Below are 22,204 nucleotides of genomic sequence, written 5' to 3'. Positions count from 1 at the left end.
CGATATAGAAACTGACATAATGCCCCAAGTGAGTTTGGTATTCAGCAGATAGAGGGCAGTAGTTGCCACATGATCCCTGAGCAGATTTGAAAGCAGCCCGATGGGAGGCATTGTCCGTGTCTTATCCGCACTTGTGAGTTGGAAACTGCACAGAGAGCGGGTGGAAAACGAAGGGCAACATGCCTAGAGGAACCATTTCTCCTACGGACCGCATTAGAATTGTAACGCTGCTGCAAGAGGGATATCGCCAAGTGGACGTAGCTGTCCTTGTTGGAGTGAGCCAAAGTGATGTCTCTCGAGTGTGGAAACATTCAGGGAGACACAATCAGTTGCTGATCTACCAAGGACACAAAACAACACGCAGGGAAGATTGGTACATGGTGATTTCGGCCCATCGTAGACCCACTGCAACTGCTACCAGTTTGTGCCAGGATCTGCGGAGGGCCTCAGGAGCGAATGTTTCCGATCAGACAGTGCGGAATCGACTTCATGAGGAAGGATTGACGTCAAGAAGACCCATACCCAAGGTTCCTCTGAAACCACACCATAAGAGAGACCGTGTAAGGTGAGCAACAATGCACAGCGAATGGAGTCAGGAACAGTGGGAGCACACTCTCTTTACAGACGAGGTCACCATCACTTTGCACCCGTTAAGCAAAAGCATAAGGGTTTGGAGACGATCAGATGAGAGACTGAACGAGCCCTTCATCCAGGAACGTCACGAGCAGCATGGGGGCTCCATCATGTTTTGGGGTGTAATCATGTTTGGTTGACGTACGCCCCTAATTCCTCTCCAGGGTCACGTGACTGGTCTGGTGTACAGAAACGCTATTCTCGAACCCGTGGTAGCAGGTTTCTCTACAACTGTGGGGGATGGCTTCACGCTGGTGGATGATAACGCTCGACAACATCAAGCCAGAGTGGTTCAAGAGTTCCTTGATATGCATGGCATTCAATGCATGGTGTGGAGAGCGTATTCTCCAGACATGAACTGCGTGGAACATGCATGGGAACACCTGAAGCAAGCAATTGTCAGCCACGAAAATCCTCCTGTGAACAAGGTGCAATTGCAGGAGGCTGCCATTCAAGAGGGGGACAGTCTTCCTCAGGAAAAGTTGAATGCTCCTATCCTTATCATACCCCGTTGTGTTCAAGCATGCCTTCGGGTTCGAGGTGGCTATACACGGTACTGAACTTACATTTGTTGATCCCAAGCATGCCTGCGAGCCGTAGGTACACGATATTGCGCTGCCTTTCTTTTGTGTTTTGCATCCCACATTTTCAATTTTGTGTTTCTGGTGTGATTTTGTTTCTTCTGCATGGCTGCACTGTTTTCTTTCTGCTTGTATGTCTCCCCTGTACTCTTGAATATGATTCCATGTATCTAGTACAATAAAATGATCACAAACCCTGAATATGCAAAACTTTTTTTGAGCACTGTATATCCTACGTGTTTTTAAGTGATGGATGTTTGCTATGTTGGTAGAAAGGTTGCAAAAAGCTTATTTGGTGATTTGTCTCAAGTCTTGAACCTCTTTATGCGTAAAATAAACACGGTGATGGACAATTTGCTTGTTAATACTTATGCATCCCACTTCTCATCCTGTTAACTTCTGACATCCGATTATGTGTTCCTAACTCAGGGTCATAGGCGTAGCTACTGGGTGTGCCGGGTGTGCTTAGGCACACCCTAATGGGCTGCTTTATCAAAGAGAATTAAGGACAGATGTTTCAATAAGAGAGAAAATAAGCGGCAGTTTATAAGAAGTTGAAAATGTCATTACTTCGTACAAACGCGTGCATTATCGCTGATGAAACGAGTGTCTATAGATTTTCGATTTTTTTTATGTCATTGGAGAAAGAAGATATTTACTGCATTCTACTCTGTACTACAGCGCTTTTCTTCTATACCTGTCACAAGCTGCACGTGTGAGAGAGCTTTCTCCAAGCTTACTCAAGTTAAAACTAAATTAAGAGCAACTCAGAAGCAGGATAGATTGGAAGCCCTGCTCTTGCTATTTGTGGAACAGGAAAAAACTTAGTCTATTGATGTAAATAAAGTTATTGATGAGTTTAAGAACATTGTACCTTTTGACAGACGTCTCTTGTTATAGATGACATGTATTTTGATGTATTTGTTTGTAACATTTATGAACATTTTTTGTGTGTGTAATTTCTATCCAATTTAATTTTTTTCTACTAGGTACATATATTCAGAAATTTTTAACACTGTCATTTAGTGAATTTATATTCCTTTAAAACATCAGTGCAGTTAAAGAGCCAAGTGATTGTATTGCAAAATATGCTATTATAAAGGTACAAGACCTCATTTTTTTTCTTTGTGCACACCCAAATATAAAGTTCTAGCTACGCCTATGCTCAGGGTGTCTATCGTAATAACGAATCCAAAATTCTTGACCTTTCCTTCCTTTTTTTAAAAAAAAATATTTTATCGCCCCTTGGAAATTAAGACAATAGATATTTTGATTGAATGAAAACCCCTACCCCCAAGGCTGGTTAAGATGAAAACTGAAGCTGTACTTTATCAAGAGATTTAGACTTGCTTTAATTATTAATGCATGTAAAAAATAATGCTTCAGAGTTCGTGCTGAAAGGGAAATGGCCACATTACTTTATTTAATATTTTAACAAAACTTCACACATACAAGAATGAAATTCTTGAGAAACAAAATGAACAAATCTTAACCACAACTCAATACAATTTTAAATTGAGATGGTTAAGAGTAAGAAAAGGCTTGTGCCTTCACTTCGCCATCCAAAAGAAGAAGTAAATAAATAAATAAATATCCTCAGTACTCTGTACAAGTGTAAGTGAAAAACATTTCCATATTGTTATTTTGAGCATGATCAGAGATTGTTTTTATTGTTTGACTGGCTTGAAATTTGATTGTTGAGTTAATCTGTCAAAACAATCGAATCCACAAGACTTGACAAATAATAGTAATTCACAGTGGTGGCGATTGCGTTCCAAAACCGGGGCGGGGGGGGGGCCGGGGGGGGGGGCAAGAACACTTTACTTTCCCTTGATACATAAGGTTTAGCATAGTACGGGAAAAAACGTGGCAAGTGTGGGGGGCGACTGTCCCCTTCGCTTCCCCCCAAATAATCACCGCCACTGGTAATTAAGAAATACAATAGTGGAAATGAAAAGTACAAGGCACAATGGCCGTTCCGGTCCATTTCGAGCCCTGATTCTATTGCTATAAAGGTACGCCAGAAAACAGTTGCTAAATTAAAGATAATGAAAAAGTGGTTTAAGAAAGTCGGTGTTGGACAAATAACAATATTTTAAACTCCAGTAGAAATTCCTTGGGGAGTGTTTAGTATGTATTACACGACTTGTAGCCCTAACTCCATTATATGTAAATACATAGAAAAGTAAATATCATTCTGTTTACAGATGGGCTATGCGAAACTTGAAATGAAAGGAAAAGGAATCCACTTACGGCAGTTTTCAAGGGCATTCATCTTCGACGATGGATCTGAAAGGTTGGTGTTCGTCAGTGTTGATGCTGGGATGATGGGCCATATGTTACGGAAAGAGGTACGTTGAGATTGAACATTTCCCTAATTGTGTAGAAAATTGATAAGATTTGGTTTATTTTACTTCGCTTTTGTGCCAATGTTGGCTAATCGAGAAGATGAGGATGAGTGATGATGTGATGAAGGGACACTCACAAAGAACATCCATGCCCAAGGCGGGATGTGAACCCGGGACCGCTGGCGCGCTGTGCTAACCACTCCGCCACGGGGGTTGGCTCATTGTGTAGAAAAGATAGTACAATATTACATTCACTGAGCTCGAACAGTAACAATGTTCAGCGTTTGAGTTGAAGGAGATGCAGGGAATTTCCACCCAATATAAGTTGTACTATCATAATTTTTTTCTATTCATAGTCAGGGGTAGAAAAAAACGGGGTACCCGGTCGCCTGAATTTTTAAATTCAGTCCTACATATTTTTTTTCTTAATATTTCGAGTTAAGTTGGGTAAATTTCCATGACTTTCTTTCTTTTTTAATAACGAGTACAGTGTGTGCTTCATAATGTTTGTGTGTGTTCTGTATCACGAGTGTCATTAAATCAGAATAATAAACAAGACATTATAAATGTTTACACTGTTGCAAGCAGAATTTTAAACTGTACAGCAATATGGTGGAGTCAGCCATATATTAGAATGTATTGCATAGTTATTTATACTGATACCAGTTGAGACTTCTTAGGAATGCCACACCGGTGCAAGGATTAATTACTTGTAATCCTACTAATAAATTAAATCATTTAAGATCCTATCTCATTGCTTATCTTACTTGAATTCATGGCTTTCTTAGCCAGTATTTGGGGAAAAAAAGCTGGCTGGCTCTTGAGAAAACGGAGCAGGCGTTTGAATTATTTTTAGTTTCGTCGCATTCATAATAGTTTTCAGTGTTATGGCTTAACTTTATTCTATACTAAGTCAAATCCTCTTGAAAAGAATGAAAATCTCGTATTTTTAAATTCTTAAACTTGTACAAACTTGAATTTTATAAATAAGAACGGTATACTGATAAAACAGTAGACTTTGATAATATTTTATATTAATGCTGCAATTTCAATATACGGTATGCGTATTTACAAATCCTAGATTGCTGCAGAACCAGACGTATATAACGCTTTCTTATTGGCTGTGCGAGTCCGGAAGTGTTTATGTTCAGTGTCCACCGTTCCTTGCTTGCTTGTTTACAGGAAAAGTATGGAAAAATTAGACTCGTTATTATTTCAACTAAGTTTGTAATCAAAATGTCGAAGTAATGTTAAGAAATATATATTTGTGTGGAAAAAATTTTAAAAATGGTATTGCATTGTTTTCTGATGATAAAATCAAAGTGAAGCCTATGTAAAATAATAATGTTGAATATCTCTGAAAGTGCTTGTAATGTAATTTCTGCATTATGGGAGACGTTTTATAACTTATGCTAAATAATACAATTTCTGTCCTGCACAACAGCAATATAGGAAGCAGTGAGTAATTAGAAGCATAATGTTGTTGAACAATAATTATATTTCTCAGCGATCATAAGTAGTTACAATATTTGTAATGATGTGACTTTAAATAGGAAAGCCGTTCACTTCAAGACGAGTTCTGCCTTTCCTTCTTTCAAAACAATAATTCTAAAAATGTTCTAAAAATCATCTTCCGTTTAAAGGGGTTTCATATCTTATTAGGATGGGTATCTGAAATCTACACTGTCGTGCCATCTAGCGTTACCTTGAAGAAACACTGTAGTCTATTAACTTCCGAAATGACAGCCAATCAAAAGTCATATCTTTCTGGAGGTTCTGCAGCACTATAGGGTTTGTAAATACGCATACGGTATTGGCCAAATTATTGGACTCATTATACTGAACGCAACTCCAACTGGCGGGCGAGAAACAGCGAATCAGCGATCAGTTGAATTTTCTTCGGCTGAGATCGGGCATTTTCGAGTCACAAGGTACCGAACGTTGTTAGCGTGACGAAACAAATGAGCGTTGGGTCCACCACATGTTCGAAACTGAGTTTGTTCATGCCATTCGAGCCACACACACCCGAAAACGATTGGGGGACAGAAAGGGCCAGAAATAGCCGTCAAGGTCAGCCGCCAGATGGAGTTGCGTTCAGTATAGTTGATAAAACATTAAAATGCTGACCAAGGCTAACTTTTCTAGTATAAAAAATATACATAAAAATGTAACGTTTCCACCCTCTAACAGGGTCTTCTTCAGACGAATATTCACAGTAAATGTTTTATTAACATGCAAACAAAGCTTAACAGTGTTATCATTAGTTGAAAAAATGAAACACAGATAAACTCACTATATGCACAGAAATTTGACAGATTTAATGTTTCGTGATACACATTCCATTGTTATACACACTCGTCTGTACAATTCCTTTATCACTTATTTTTAAACTTGAAACCACGTGGTTTATGAAATTACATGTTGCTCGGGAGATACAAATAAAGAACAGGTAAATGTTCGTTATATCGGAGATACATTTAAATCGCATATTTTGTGTCTTGCATGGTTCGTACTTACCAATTGTGTATTGCGGAACATAGTTCAAAGTGCCATTATGCTTTTTACACAAACAGAAGCACAAATTTTCACATACTACAGAGTACTTCTTTTGAATCATTTCTTCGCTTTCGTAACACACAATATGGCGGGCTGAGGTCGACTACGGTAGTCGGTATCCAGTGTTTCGAACCTTCTTCACCGAAAAATACCTACTATCGTGTTCGTCATGTGCAAATTGTACATTATGCACGGGTAGCTGACGGATAGACCCACGAACCATTCACGGATAGCCCCACGAACCATTTCCGATAAGGTTAGGTTAGGTTTGGTTAGGTTAGGCAAGCATAGTTAAAAAAAGGGGGTTGAAAACACTTACAGGGGGTTACGTCATCACATCCGCTTCACGTCGGGAAAGCAATGGCAATTGTGCGTCGTTGAGATATTTATCTTGCAAGATACATGATTTCCCGGTCAAATAGATTCTACGATTAAAGAAAATACCTCGACGAATGTTAGAAACCTTAGAGAAACTCATTTCCTTAAGCAGTTTCTTTTGTAAAATTGAAGAAATGTGTCTCCGATATACCGAACTTTTACCAAAGAACACTTACAAAAATCACAATTAATATTATTTTCTTCGTTATAACCAAATAAATACAGCAAATAACACCGTAAACAGTTTACATATTGTTCCTGGCATTTTTGCGAATGTGCAAAGAATCGTGCTGCCACCTATTTTTGAGACACAGACAAACAAAGGGTTGTGGAAAACAAAATTATATCGAAGCAAACAAACAGTTTAATCCCATAAAAAGGTATTACAATCGTCAAATATATATAGTTAGAACACTTTCAAAACAAGGAAGTGTGCTTCTTTTTTACAATGAATCTAATAATTTTGGCAATGCTGTACTTCTATTAGGCAGGCCATAATAATAATAATAATTCTCTAAATGTTAGTGACGACAGTTCTACATTATGTTAATTGAACATTATCCATCGTCTGGTGCTTTTAACTATACTCTTTCTAACACTATGTTTCGCCTCTTCTCTCCTCTTCAGGTGAACAAATTTAATTTTGCCGCTGATAGGGATCGAACCTACGATAGGTCTATGGGGCTTAGAGAAGGAGTTGTAAAATTCAGGATTGTTAAAGGTCCACTAACCCATAAATTCTAATCGGTTCTATAGGGTTCAGCTGCAGGACCGGAATCTTCTTTCTCGCACAACTTAAATTCGGTCCAAGTTACGTTTTGTTTAATTGAAAAAAGGTTCCTGGACCGAATTGAAATACTTTAAATATAAAAAAGGTTTTTTACGGCCTAGAATCCTTGCTAATTTTCTCTTCCGGATCGGAATTAAATTAATTTACAATTCCTGGACCTTTAACCCCTCCTCCCCAACTCTTGGATTGCTAGAAATGCAGGAACCCATACATTCCAATGGGTTCTATTGGCTTCAGTAATAAGATCGAATTTAAATTCATCCGGAAAAAAGGTTCCTGGACCGTGTTTAAATTCATCTAGAAAAAGGTTCCTGGACCGTGTTTAAATTGATCTGGAAAAAAGGCTACTGGACCAAATTTAAATTCATCTAGAAAAAGGTTCCTGGACCGTGTTTAAATTGATCTAGAGAAAGGTTCCTGGACCGAATTTAAATTGATCTGGAAAAAGGTTCCTGGACCGTGTTTAAATTCATCTAGAAAAAGGTTCCTGGACCGTGTTTAAATTGATCTGGAAAAAAGGCTACTGGACCAAATTTAAATTCATCCAGAAAAAAGGTTCCTGGACCAAATTTAAATTCATCCGGAAAAAAGGTTCCTGGACCAAATTTAAATTCATCTAGAAAAAGGTTCCTGGACCGTGTTTAAATTGATCTGGAAAAAAGGCTACTGGACCAAATTTAAATTCATCTAGAAAAAGGTTCCTGGACCGTGTTTAAATTCATCTAGAAAAAGGTTCCTGGACCGTATTTAAATTGATCTGGAAAAAAGGCTCCTGGACCAAATTTAAATTCATCCAGAAAAAAGGCTCCTGGACCAAATTTAAATTCATCCGGAAAAAAGGTTCCTGGACCAAATTTAAATTCATCCGGAAAAAAGGTTCCTGGACCAAATTTAAATTCATCCGGAAAAAAGGTTCCTGGACCAAATTTAAATTCATCTAGAAAAAGGTTCCTGGACCGTGTTTAAATTGATCTGGAAAAAAGGCTACTGGACCAAATTTAAATTCATCCAGAAAAAAGGTTCCTGGACCAAATTTAAATTCATCCGGAAAAAAGGTTCCTGGACCAAATTTAAATTCATCTAGAAAAAGGTTCCTGGACCGTGTTTAAATTGATCTGGAAAAAAGGCTACTGGACCAAATTTAAATTCATCCAGAAAAAAGGTTCCTGGACCAAATTTAAATTCATCCGGAAAAAAGGTTCCTGGACCAAATTTAAATTCATCTAGAAAAAGGTTCCTGGACCGTGTTTAAATTGATCTGGAAAAAAGGCTACTGGACCAAATTTAAATTCATCTAGAAAAAGGTTCCTGGACCGTGTTTAAATTCATCTAGAAAAAGGTTCCTGGACCGTATTTAAATTGATCTGGAAAAAAGGTTCCTGGACCAAATTTAAATTCATCCGGAAAAAAGGTTCCTGGACCAAATTTAAATTCATCTAGAGAAAGGTTCCTGGACCGTGTTTAAATTGATCTGGAGAAAAGGCTTCTGGACCACATTTAAATTCATCCGGAAAAAAGGCTCCTGGACCAAATTTAAATTCATCCGGAAAAAAGGTTCCTGGACCAAATTTAAATTCATCTAGAGAAAGGTTCCTGGACCGTGTTTAAATTGATCTGGAGAAAAGGCTTCTGGACCACATTTAAATTCATCCAGAAAAAAGGTTCCTGGACCAAATTTAAATTCATCCGGAAAAAAGGTTCCTGGACCAAATTTAAATTCATCTAGAGAAAGGTTCCTGGACCGTGTTTAAATTGATCTGGAAAAAAGGCTCCTGGACCAAATTTAAATTCATCCAGAAAAAAGGCTCCTGGACCAAATTTAAATTCATCCGGAAAAAAGGTTCCTGGACCAAATTTAAATTCATCTAGAGAAAGGTTCCTGGACCGTGTTTAAATTGATCTGGAGAAAAGGCTTCTGGACCACATTTAAATTCATCCGGAAAAAAGGCTCCTGGACCAAATTTAAATTCATCCGGAAAAAAGGCTCCTGGACCGAATTTAAATTCATCCAGAAAAACCTTCCTGGACCAAATTGAAATACTTTACAGAAAAAAGTTTCTTTACGGTTCAGAACCCATTTAAGCTTGTTGGATCGAAATTGAATTTATTTAAAATTCCTAGACTTTTAACAACCCTGGCAAAATTACAGTAATTGAAATAATGTACCTACATTCCTATCAGATCTACATTGTTTACACTCTGCATATTGTAATAACAATGGTCTTGTTTTACAGGTGATAAAAAGACTACAAGAGAACTATGGGGACATTTATGGAGAGAACAATGTTATGCTCAGTGGCACACATACGCACTCCGGTCCAGGTGGTTTCCTTCAGTACATGCTCTTCGATGTATCAATCCTTGGGTTTGTGCAACAGACATTCGACGCTTTGGCAGAAGGGATTGTCAAGGTAAGTCAATAAGAAACGTGATGGATGTAATATTGAAAGTCCTTTTCGGATTTAATATGTGCTATATATTAACAGCTTGCCGCCTCTTGTATAATACTACAGACTAAGGACAGCGGATTAATGGTCCTACTAAAGCTTATCTCTAGGTAAAGCGTGCTGTGCCGAAATCGGCTTGCGGAATTTCCATGCCAAGTGTGTGTGTGTAAGTTTCTAGAGAAGTTCGTCTACTCTCGTGTCACTTCGGGAGCCTTCGTGTTGTTCCGGCGCGACTCTCGTGTCACTTCGTGGTTTTTTCGGAGAAGACTACTTTTGGCACGACTGTCGTGCCACTTCGGGCATCTTCGTGTAGTTTCGACATACTTTGTACAATTAAAGACAAGGCAAATGCTAATTTCCTAACACATGGCGGTTTGGAGAGAGATAACACGGCGCGCTATAGTGGGTGACAAGCTACAAGGTCATGAATTTCGTTTAGGCTTTTCATTTTGGCGAGTGCTTTCACTTATTACCGCTTGAGTCATAAAATTCTAAGAATTAAAAAAAAATATACGCCATTCATATTTCTACAAGGCAAATTCAAATTTATAATTTCTCACTACAGTGTCTCATGTTCAAAATTTCGCCCTAATCAAAACACCAGAATGTTTATCCCACTGACTATAAATCGATTAGTGTGTTATAAAGAGGGGGAATTTATAAAATGTAGTCCCCTAGGCTACCCTTTGGGCCCTACCGACATTATTATTATTATTATTATTAAATTATTAACAGTTTTGTTATCATGGTACTTCACTTCTACTAATTGCATGCTCTGTATTAATAATAATTGTTAATTTTGGACACATCTGATTAAATATTATTTATTATTCGTTTTTGTTTATTAAGCGCTACTTGCACTATGAATTTCGACGCACAACACTAGAGTGCGCGTCAAATCTTCTGCATATGGCCTTGAACGGCTGAGCAGCACCAGCGAATCACAGACGTGCGGCGTTGCCTAGTTCCGTGCTCTCCGTGACAAGGCGTCTAGCTCAAACACGCTGTCAGGAACACAATATTGTCGCTAGTGAAGAAATTGGAAGAAACAGGGTCGCTTCTGAGTGAGACAGGGAGACATCGGACCCCGCGGGCAAGTGTTGTGGAAGATGTCAGTGCTCGCCTATTGAGGTCGCCCAAGAAATCTCTCCGTCGTTTGTCACAAGAAACCGGCTATAGCTATTCAACATGTCAAAAGGCAGCGAAAACTGCGAAACTAAGGGCGTACAAAATTACAGCTGTTCAAGAATTGAAGGATCCAGATAAAGTTTAACGTGTAGATTACTGTAATTGGTTTTTAATGTTTATTGTGCGTAATCCTGATATTCTGAAAATAACGTGGTTTCATCTCTCTGGGTATGTTAATTCTCAGAATACACGGATATGGGCAGCTGAAAATCCACATAGTGTAATCGAAATTCCGTTGCACTCACAGAAAGTTGGGGTATGGTGCGCTGTCTCAGCATCACGTATAGTGGGTCCAATCTTCTTCAATGAAACAGTGAACACAGAGCGGTACAGGGCAATATTCATGGAATTTGTTGAAAGTTTGGACGACATTGAACTCACACAGGGTTATTTTCAACAGGATGGTGCTACATGCCATACATCGCATGACAGTATGGCACTGATTGAAAGTTTCTTTGCGGATAGGGTTATTTCAAAGGGATTGTGGCCTCCGAGGTCTCCAGACTTAACTTCACTTGACTTCTTTCTGTGGGGCTTCCTAAAGGGACGTGTGTACACAAACAACCCTACATCCCTGGAAATGTTGAAGCAGAACATTATCACTGAAATTGCGAACATTAGCGCAGAAACACTATGTCAGACAGCCCTTAACATGGAACGGCGTGTTCGACTTTGTTTACAGGAAGGAGGTTGACACTTTCAGCACCTTCTTTAAAGGTGAAATGATATGTCATATGTCTGTGCCATAATTTTTATGTTTTATTTATGTTTGAGTGAATACAAAAAAAAAGAACTCATTTTCATTTTCATTAATTCAGTTTAGCAAAAATCCAATACTTCAATGTTATTGTAGAGTACACTGGTGAATATTTGCTGTTTTTGTTGAGGCGTGGGCGATATTACCCGGGATGCATATAAACCGGTAAACATACTCCTATAAATCTCCCATCCTTCCTTATTCATTTGCCACAAACCGCATGGAAATAATACTTCATTTACAAATTTTACACAACAAAGAAAACCATGAGTTTTAAAAAAATCACCCTGTATACAATTCCGGGGACACCGTACAGTAGTTCGTTAGCTCACAGAAAAATTGAAGACAGATGAAGCACAGACAAAAATGTCCTGCAGCGTCTACGACAGCAGTCAACTTCCTTCTACCTCCCCCACCCCACCCTTCTTCCCACCCCCACCTCTAGGGGTGCCAGGGGTGTCTTGGAGTTAAACGACATTTGGACTACCACTATTAATCTTAGCGACCCCGTAAACTATGGATTCCACACTAATATCGGCCATTTTCGCAGCACAGTGTCATATCAGACTAAATGTTAGACAACCCGAGATACACTATCGTTGTGCGGGATTACATAGAGTCACGGATGTCTGTTTGTGCGGAATTTAATTACGGTCGTTTTCGATTATTTTTACATGTCACCCCTTCCGACCCCACCCCTAGGGATACCAGGGGTGTCTTACCCCCAAAAGTATTATTTCCAGATTGCAAGTGATACGTGTACCAAGTTTGGTTGAAATTGCTCCAGGCGTTCGAGAGTTATGCCGAAACAAATATACATACACACACACCCACGCAAATACATCCATTTATATACAAATATATAGATTATTACACAATTAAATGTCATAATCTGTAGGATGAGTTGGTTTAATATCCATTGATTTGGCGTGTGTGTGTTTGTGCGCACCGTAAGGCGGGCTTCTGACGTCACTGCATTGTTAAAAGTTATTAATTGCTTTTAACCATACTTATACAAACACTACGTCAATGTAGCACCACGTAAGTACTACACAAAGAACGGAATTGTAAAGTTAGGAAAATCAATGCAGCAGTAGCCATCATAGCAATATGGCTCAAAACTTTAGAATTCAAGCAAATAAGGTCTCTCTCTTCTCAGGAGATAAAATTAGTAGCATAAGTGGAGCAAAAAATAGTATAAAATTCCAGGGACATCGTGGTTAGCTCACAGGAAAATCACAGGTCTGTCGTCGGTTCGATCCCCACCACTGGAAAAATAATTTTGTTCACCTGAAGACGAGAGAAGAAACATGGTGTTAGAATAAGTATAGGTAAAAGCACTAGACAATGGAGAACATCCAGTTAAGATTGCATGATAACTTTTAACAATGCAGTGACGTTAGAAGCCTCCCTTACGGTGAGAACAAACACACACACACACCAAATCAATGGAAATTAAACCAACTTATCCTACAGATTATGACATTTAATGGTGTAATAAATATCGCTGCTCCCTGACAAAATACAAGGGTCGTTCAAGGTTGACCACCACTTTTATTTCTAGCAAAAAAAAAAATTCCTACAAGCAGCAAAATGGATTAATTTTTCAAAGGAATCCCCCAGAGCATCCAGCCATCTCTGCCATTTGTCAGTTCGCTGAGTCCTTTGCGCAGAAGGACGTTGACTGCTGTATTAGACGCTGCAGGACATCTTATGTCAGTGCATCATCTGTTTTCAATTTCTCACCTCTCGTATGGTCTTTAAACGGCTCAAACAAATCTGATAATCACTGAGGGCTAAGTCCAGAGTGTAAGAACATGGAGGAAAACTCTTTGGAATATCTGTTGCTGTCAAATTGACAATGTGGGGCCGTGCATTGTCATGGTGAAGAATGATATTTGCAGACAACATACCGGGTCTTTCCTTGCGAATGGCATTACGTACGCCACCATTCATCAGTGTGCGGGAATACTGGACATTAATCACGATCTTTTCTCCACAAAAATCCACATAAATAACACTTTGCATGTCCCAGTCGGACAAATGTGTCCAAGCGGTTCATTCGTCAACTACTAGCGTTCTTCACCAAACTGTTGACATAATTTGTACACTCTTGCCCATGACATCGTTTGTTCCCCATACTGTGCTTGCAATCTTCTCAAAATTTCAGCTGGCTTCAGGTTCTCCTTCACAAGGAATTTGATCGTACACTGGTGCTCCACACCTATAGACACACTATTTGCCGCCATTGTTTCTAACAGTACTGCGCATGCGCCAAGTACATCAGGACGAATGCGCAAGGGTGAAGGCGCATCTTCCGGCAGTTTTATCGTTCCCAGCTATTTACCACTTTTTATTCAATGCCTCGGTCAACGTTCAACAGCCCTTCTTGCTACATTACCTGTGCAGTGTGTACTCTGATAAGTTTTTCATCAATGGCATTGTGAAACTGTAAAATCATACCACTTAAGTGATCCTGGTTGTTTTTACAGAGTATCGACAGAGCGCATAATAACATGCAGAATGGGAGAATCTACTACGGACAAGGAGAGTTGCTGGACGCCAACATCAACAGAAGTCCCTCAGCCTACCTCAACAACCCAGAGGAGGAGAGAGCAAGGTGGGTGGCCTATCAACAGGCTCAAGAAACTTTTCTTGGCACTGAGAACGTTATACGTTTTAGCACAGATAAGTAACTTGTCTGTGGTTTTAGGTATCAATAAAGTTCTGTCCGATTTCCACGGGGTTGCATTACACGCGCTCCCTACACCTTTCGTTACGAGGTAAAACCGATAAGAGGAAGGTAATGTGTTGGTGAGTGTCTCCTCTTGTAGCCTGTTGCTTGTGGTCGCTACAGTTCTCTAGGGACGTCGGTGAGAGCCGGTCAAACATGGGAACCTCAAACCACGGTTATTAAAGATCCAGGAACCTTACCTTCTAATGGGTTTTATTGGGTTCGTAACTATGGGTTCTATTGGGTTCGTAACTATGGGTTCTATTGAGTTCGTAACTATGGGTTATATTGGGTTCGTAACTATGGGTTCTATTGGGTTCGTAACTATGGGTTCTATTGGGTTCGTAACTATGGGTTCTATTGGGTTCGTAACTATGGGTTCTATTGAGTTCGTAACTATGGGTTATATTGGGTTCGTAACTATGGGTTCTATTGGGTTCGTAACTATGGGTTCTATTGGGTTCGTAACTATGGGTTCTATTGGGTTCGTAACTATGGGTTCTATTGGGTTCGTAACTATGGGTTCTATTGAGTTCGTAACTATGGGTTATATTGGGTTCGTAACTATGGGTTCTATTGGGTTCGTAACTATGGGTTCTATTGGATTCATAACTATGGGTTCTATTGGATTCGTAACTATGGGTTCTATTGGGTTCGTAACTATGGGTTCTATTGGGTTCGTAACTATGGGTTCTATTGGGTTCGTAAGTATGGGTTATATTGGGTTCGTAACTATGGGTTCTATTGGATTCGTAACTACGGGTTATATTGGATTCGTAACTACGGGTTATATTGGATTCGTAACTACGGGTTATATTGGGTTCGTAACTATGGGTTATATTGGGTTCGTAACTATGGGTTCTATTGGGTTCGTAACTATGGGTTCTATTGGATTCGTAACTATGGGTTCTATTGGGTTCGTAACTATGGGTTCTATTGGGTTCGTAACTATGGGTTCTATTGGGTTCGTAAGTATGGGTTATATTGGGTTCGTAACTATGGGTTCTATTGGATTCGTAACTACGGGTTATATTGGATTCGTAACTACGGGTTATATTGGGTTCGTAACTATGGGTTCTATTGGGTTCGTAACTATGGGTTCTATTGGGTTCGTAACTATGGGTTCTATTGGATTCGTAACTATGGGTTCTATTGGGTTCGTAACTATGGGTTCTATTGGATTCGTAACTACGGGTTATATTGGATTCGTAACTACGGGTTATCTTGGGTTCGTAACTATGGGTTATCTTGGGTTCGTAACTATGGGTTATATTGGGTTCGTAACTATGGGTTCTATTGGGTTCGTAACTATGGGTTCTATTGGATTCGTAACTATGGGTTCTATTGGGTTCGTAACTATGGGTTATATTGGGTTCGTAAGTATGGGTTATATTGGGTTCGTAACTATGGGTTCTATTGGATTCGTAACTATGGGTTCTATTGGGTTCGTAACTATGGGTTCTATTGGGTTCGTAACTATGGGTTCTATTGGATTCGTAACTATGGGTTCTATTGGGTTCGTAACTATGGGTTCTATTGGGTTCGTAACTATGGGTTGTATTGGGTTCGTAACTATGGGTTGTATTGGGTTCGTAACTATGGGTTCTATTGGGTTCGTAACTATGGGTTCTATTGGATTCGTAACTATGGGTTCTATTGGATTCGTAACTATGGGTTCTATTGGGTTCGTAAGTATGGGTTATATTGGGTTCGTAACTATGGGTTCTATTGGGTTCGTAACTATGGGTTATATTGGATTCGTAACTATGGGTTCTATTGGGTTCGTAACTATGGGTTCTATTGGGTTCGTAACTATGGGTTCTATTGGATTCGTAACTATGGGTTATATTGGGTTCGTAACTATGGGTTATATTGGGTTCGTAACTATGGGTTCTATTGGGTTCGTAACTATGGGTTATATTGGGTTCGTAACTATGGGTTCTATTGGGTTCGTAACTATGGGTTATATTGGGTTCGTAACTATGGGTTATATTGGGTTCGTAACTATGGGTTATATTGGGTTCGTAACTGGACCGGATCCTTTTTTGTCGCACAATTTAAATTCGGTCAAAGTTATATATTGTTTCATATCAATACGGACCTTGGATCCTATTTAAACTGGACCGAATTGAAATACGTTACAAATGAAAATATTCTTTACGGTCCAGAACCAATTTACTCTTGCTGATTTTCTCCGCGGTGGCTCAGTCGGTAACGCGTCTGACTACCATGCTCAAGGTCCCGGGTTCGATCCCCGGCCGGTTCAAATCCGGGAACTTTTCTAACGGTGGAAGCGGCCCCGGCGCACACCCAGCGTCGAATAACATGGGTACCTGGGGGAAACCCTGGGGGGTAAAGGCGGTCAGGGGCATGATGCTGATCACATCACCCCCACTCACGACCGGATCAAGAAAGTGTGGGGCGTTACCCCCACACCCCCTATACGCCTTCATGGCGTGGTGCTATGCACAGGGGAACACTTTACCTTTTTTTTTTTTACCTTTTGATTTTCTCCCCTGGACCGGAATTGAATTTATTTCAAATTTCTGAACCTTTAACAACCCTGCTTCAAACGGGCCTGTATGCTTTACGAGTTGATTGATTGATTTGCTTTTTGTGCCACTTTTGGCTAATTTGCGAAGATGGGGATGAGTGATGATATGATGAAATTGATGAATGGACACTCACAGACATACATGCCCAGGCCGGGATTCGAACCCGGGACCCTTGGCATCGTAGCGCGATGTGCTAACCACTCCGCCACGGGGACCGGCGCTTTAGGAGTTGAAACTGGGAACAAACGCTAGTGAAACGGAAAGAAAAATATGCCAGGCGTTCGGCAGGGGTGTGGTAAATGAGCGTACAGTACAACGGTGGTTCGGTGGTTGAACAAATTCAATAACGGGGACGGATCCCTCCAGGACACACCGCGTGCGTCTACAGGTCATAGACAATGAGCAATTGAAGGCGGCAATTGAGGCTGAAAATGGCATTGGAAGGAGCATTAAATTGCAGTGCAGAAACCACTCGCCAATGCAGGGGCGCCGACTTGTCAAAATTATTGGGGGAGGGCTCTGATCACTGAAATAAATTAATGAATGACTCACTCCCTCCCTTTTTTAAGTTTTGGTCTCAGTGTTCGGAATCTTGTAAAAGCCAATCAATTCCTCAAAAATATCAAAATTTTCATTCACAGTTCGAATGCAGAATGTCAATTGTTCACGGATGGATATGTCACAAGTTTCGTCAACAATAATAGCAAAATATTCCCTACTTTTAATATCTGCTACCACGGAGCGCAAAATGTATCTCCCCAATATATCAATGATCTCGTTCTGAATGTCATGTGAGAGCCATTTGCAGCCCGAACGTCCCATCCACTCCCCTAGTTCATGCACATCGTTTTTTGAAACTCTTTTTAGTAAAAAATGTTAACAATATCCATAATTACATACTTAGCATATAGTAACAAGTCATGGGTTTTGCTGTCTATGGTCATAGCCCCCCAAAGTTGATGATTTAGCGGTCTCAACCCCCACCCCCCCTAAAGTTGATGGTCTTAAACATTTCAACTGTATATTTAAAGTTAAGTTCAATGTGGCATAATTCAGAGAAGCAAAATAATACATTAGATCCTCTTAATCAAAATTATTTGGGGGGCTCTGCCCCACATCGTTAACATTGGGGGGGGGGCTCGAGCCCCCCCAAGCCCCATGGAGTCGGCGCCTATGCGCCAATGGCACCACCAGCTTTTCGGTGTCGGCGAATGTGCTTTGGTTCTTGTGCTTCAAGACAACGCCAGGCCTCACGCGCACGGTCACCGTTATTCGATTTCGTTGGGAAACACTTACGCAGCCACCATATTCACCGGACATTGCACCTTCGAATTGTCATTTGTTCCATTCGTTAGATGGAGGGGACGTTTTTCACTTCGACGAGCCCTCGAACCACGCACTTGACGACTTCTTTGGTTCACGTTCCTCTGAGTTCTACCTCCATGGGATACATGATCTGTCCGAACGTTGGAGACATGCTAATGCTGCTTATGGGAACTATTTCTGATTGTCCACGTATGTTTAACTTCATGTTCTGGCTTTCTATTTGCAGGGGTCAAAATCCGACAAAACTTTACTGGGTACCTATTGGATTGGTGGTCCCTAGATAAGAGTAATGCACTTATCTAAAAAATTATAATTGTCTCACATGTAATAATAACAACAATAATGAGGTTTATAATTAGTAAGTTAATAACATTATTCTGGCTATTATTATTACAGTCAATTAATAATTGTTATTATTATTGTTATTAATACATGAACAGGTAACAAGATGATATAAGAATTGAGATATAACCTCATGTATTCCTTCTCTACTTTATGGTTAGTTAAGATGACTAAGATTTAGCATAAAAACAGATGTCCTACCAAAGAAATTAATATTAAGAATATTTTAAATGGATTATGTATTGCATACCAAAAATGTTGTTAGGTCAAACAGGCGAAAATAAGAACACTAAAGTTATTTTTATGTATATATGTAGTGGTATTCATGATTTTTCGCAAAACTATCAACGAAATGCTGTGTAATCACAAGTTCTGTGGATATAAATTAACTTCTCATAATACAACATCACACAAGTATCTTGCATTTTTATTTTTCTTCTCTTTTTCGGGGGTATGAGACCCCAAAGACACCTCTGTTTACATCCTTGAGTAGAGTGTGGGTCTTACGGCGACAGTGGTGCCACACGGTGTGTAATAGAAGGAGGTTCGTTCACCACGCATGGAACGTTTGCTGTGGTACACATTGAAACAAATTTAGTAAGCCTCTGTTACTGTTTGATACAGGTTAGGTTAGGTTAGGTTACGTTAGAGACTGAAATATCCACGATAAATCAATGACGCTAAAAATACTAATTCTAAAAGCAATTAAGCTAAACTTCCGCATAGAATAGTACTAAAAATCTTATTCCCAAGGGCCAAAACTAGCTTTAGACCCACACAAAACAAGAACGCCCACACGCAGACACAATAAACCACTTGACACCCACGGAATTATACTGATGAACACCAGAGACTCGTTAGCCTGTGAATATGCAGTCCAGAAGAGTGTATTATGCAGAAGAGAAATTGACACATGGGTGTCATCAGCCCACACCACACTATGTAGATCTTTATTTTCGAAGAGAACGAAATCAATGTATTTTGATAGCAAATTTTCAATGGCAACTTCTACCACCGCCGTAGGGTTAGGCAACACACATAGCAAGTATTTCAGGATATGGGTGTCCCATTTTTACTGCCGGTGAGTGTACATCAAAACATATGACCTGTACTGGCTTGCCTCTTCGTTAATTCTTAACTCAGCCCCTACGTAGCAGGCACGTATCTAGAAATATATTTGGGGGCGGGGGGAGGGGGTCCGCACCAAGTGTCTCAATAATAGTACTAATAACAATAATAATGTTTAAATTAAAATAATTGTATTATAAGTATATTAAATTAAATAAATACCAATTAAAATACATAAATTAATTAACATTATATTGTTATTATTACACGAATAGGTAAACAGTGTTAGAATATAGCTAAAGCTAACATATTTTCAGAACGTGAAATCGGGATGTTTTTACCACTCTATTCCTATGTCGCAATGCATGCGCGTGGGGGTACTAGGGGTGTGCGGGACAGAATTTTTTTGGTCGGGACGGGATATTTTTTAAATTTAGATATTCGGGACGGGAAAAATTCGCAACTTCCCGATAAAGTCGGGAAATTTTCGGGACGGGAAACGTTCAAAATTTCTCGAAGCTCTGGAAATCTCGAATTCTACGCGTAATTTGAACTTTAAGTGATCGTTTTTGCATTTCTGGAATAAAAACTAACAATTTCCGATAAGTTCCAGATACTAACAATGTAGAAAACGTCGAAAATTAACGTCGTTTTAAAATGACCATTCGGTATTTCCCGACTGCTCGGGATCCCGAAAAGTCGGGATCAGGACGGGTTTTTTTTTCCCCTGGTCCCGACTTTTCGGGATCCCGCACACACCTAGCGCGTACAGATAAATGATACATATGTTTCTCTACTCCCTTCGCCTGGCTAACATGCAAGAAACCGTTTCTTGCGTGATATATTTTTCTTTATCTTTCGCAATCAACAATGTTTTGTGGAAAATGTGCGTTTGTATGTTTATTATGACTGACAAGGGAGGTTATCTGAGTGTCCCCCTCCGATTTCCATGAAACTTGGCAGGTGTATAGAGGGGCCCAAAGGAAGAAATACGTGTTTCTTTTGTTTCGGGTAAAAAGAGGGTTTAGGGGCAACCCCCCCTCAAATGTCAAGATGAGGACAAATTGAAGTGGGGATATTCCCGAAAGACCTCCATTTGCGAATCCAGTGGCATTCTGTTTTGGTGGTGACAGTAATCCGATATGTGATGTTTGTGGTGCAGTAGCAGTAATCAGATGCGCATGGTGTAACCGAACATTATGTTTAAATAATTTTTTTGAGGAGTGCCATTACTGTGACGAGGGGGGCGGCAACAATGGGGGCGGTTTTCAATGTGATGCATGGGTGCTTGTCTTTACTTTGTGTTGGCAGATCGGTTACCATAACGTTGTTTCGTGTTACTTTCAGGTGGTAATAAATGCTGTGTATTAATCTATGGAACTATCCTCTTGTGTCCTTGGCTATGTATATCACCTATATGCTATCTAGGTCATGCTTGATAGGGTTATAGTTCCCGTGTGCGGCTATTTTGATGCTCCGTTACCCTGCTTTAATCTATCTATTGCTATGCCCATGCCTATCCGGTAACAACGGTGTCGTTGAATTCGGCATCTCTCTACAATTGCACTGCGTTTGGTACCGACAATCCTGTGCTGTGTGTGTTCCAATTATATGAGCGTGTTCTTCCTATGCCAGATTTGCGTGGTTACGGATGTGACCCCCCACTTCAATTTCTCCTCATCTTGACATTTGGGGGGGGGGGTTGTCCCCTAAAAAAAGTTTCTTAGCTGAAACAAAAAAAAAACAGGTATTTCTTCCTTTGGGCCCCCTCTATACACCTGCCACGTTTCATGGAAATCGGAGGGCGACACTTAGATAACCTCACTTGTGAGTAAACACTAGAAAAATAAAGAAAAAATGACTTGAAAAGAAATCGGGACATTTTGACGTCCCGAATGAGGTCAGAAAAAAGTCGGGACACGGACTGATAAAAAAGGGACTGTCCCGACTAAGGAGGGACGTCTTATAGCCTTAGTCATATAACGGCACGTGTTCATTATCTAGCTTACCCCTATTTGAGATCGGTAATTTTGCATAAAACATGTGCCCTGGCAAAGAAATTCATGTCAAATACATGAGGAATTGAATATTTATTGAATAACAAGAAAGGATTTTGAATCCAGTTGGCGAAAAGTAAAGTTCCTGATTAATATTTTATGCATATCATAAATAATAGTGTGCAATACTTCTTTGTAGCTAATCAGTGGTGATTTATTCATTCTAGTTTTTGGACTTTTAACCACTGTTATTTTTTAACAGAGATTTACCTACGTTTTGGTTGGTGAATGAATCTGCCTCTGTCTTCAGGGTAGCGTGTAGTCTGTTAGATCATATAAATGGTCTATAAATGGTTGCCTTGGAGGATTATTCTTGATGGCCTAGGCTCCACCGCGTCTGTCGGTCACAAGGACCTCTATATGCATAAAGTTGCCAGGCAGGATTATCAATGGCCCAGGCTCCACTTCGTCAGATGACCACGTCAAGGTCACGATCAACAGAAC

The 22,204-nt window shown here is 39.8% G+C and overlaps 1 protein-coding gene across 3 annotated transcripts in view; it reads left to right on the top strand.

Annotated features, from left to right (window-relative positions):
* The window catches only part of CDase (neutral ceramidase), a 148,897-nt gene that overhangs the window by 68,343 nt on the left and 58,350 nt on the right, over positions 1-22,204 (top strand). For all 3 annotated transcript variants that reach the window (XM_083142155.1, XM_083142156.1, XM_083142154.1), the window contains exons 3-5: positions 3,422-3,565; positions 9,521-9,697; positions 14,171-14,298. In XM_083142155.1, coding sequence (XP_082998281.1) covers positions 3,422-3,565; positions 9,521-9,697; positions 14,171-14,298 — 449 coding nt within the window. The remainder of the gene's footprint in view (positions 1-3,421; positions 3,566-9,520; positions 9,698-14,170; positions 14,299-22,204) is intronic.

The sequence above is a fragment of the Lepisma saccharinum genome, chromosome 20 (genome assembly GCF_977018435.1).
Source record: "Lepisma saccharinum chromosome 20, izLepSacc3.1, whole genome shotgun sequence".
In the NCBI taxonomy this organism is placed as follows: domain Eukaryota; kingdom Metazoa; phylum Arthropoda; class Insecta; order Zygentoma; family Lepismatidae; genus Lepisma; species Lepisma saccharinum.
The sequence above is the reverse complement of the archived record's forward strand: the minus strand, read 5'-3'. Positions and strand labels throughout refer to the sequence as shown.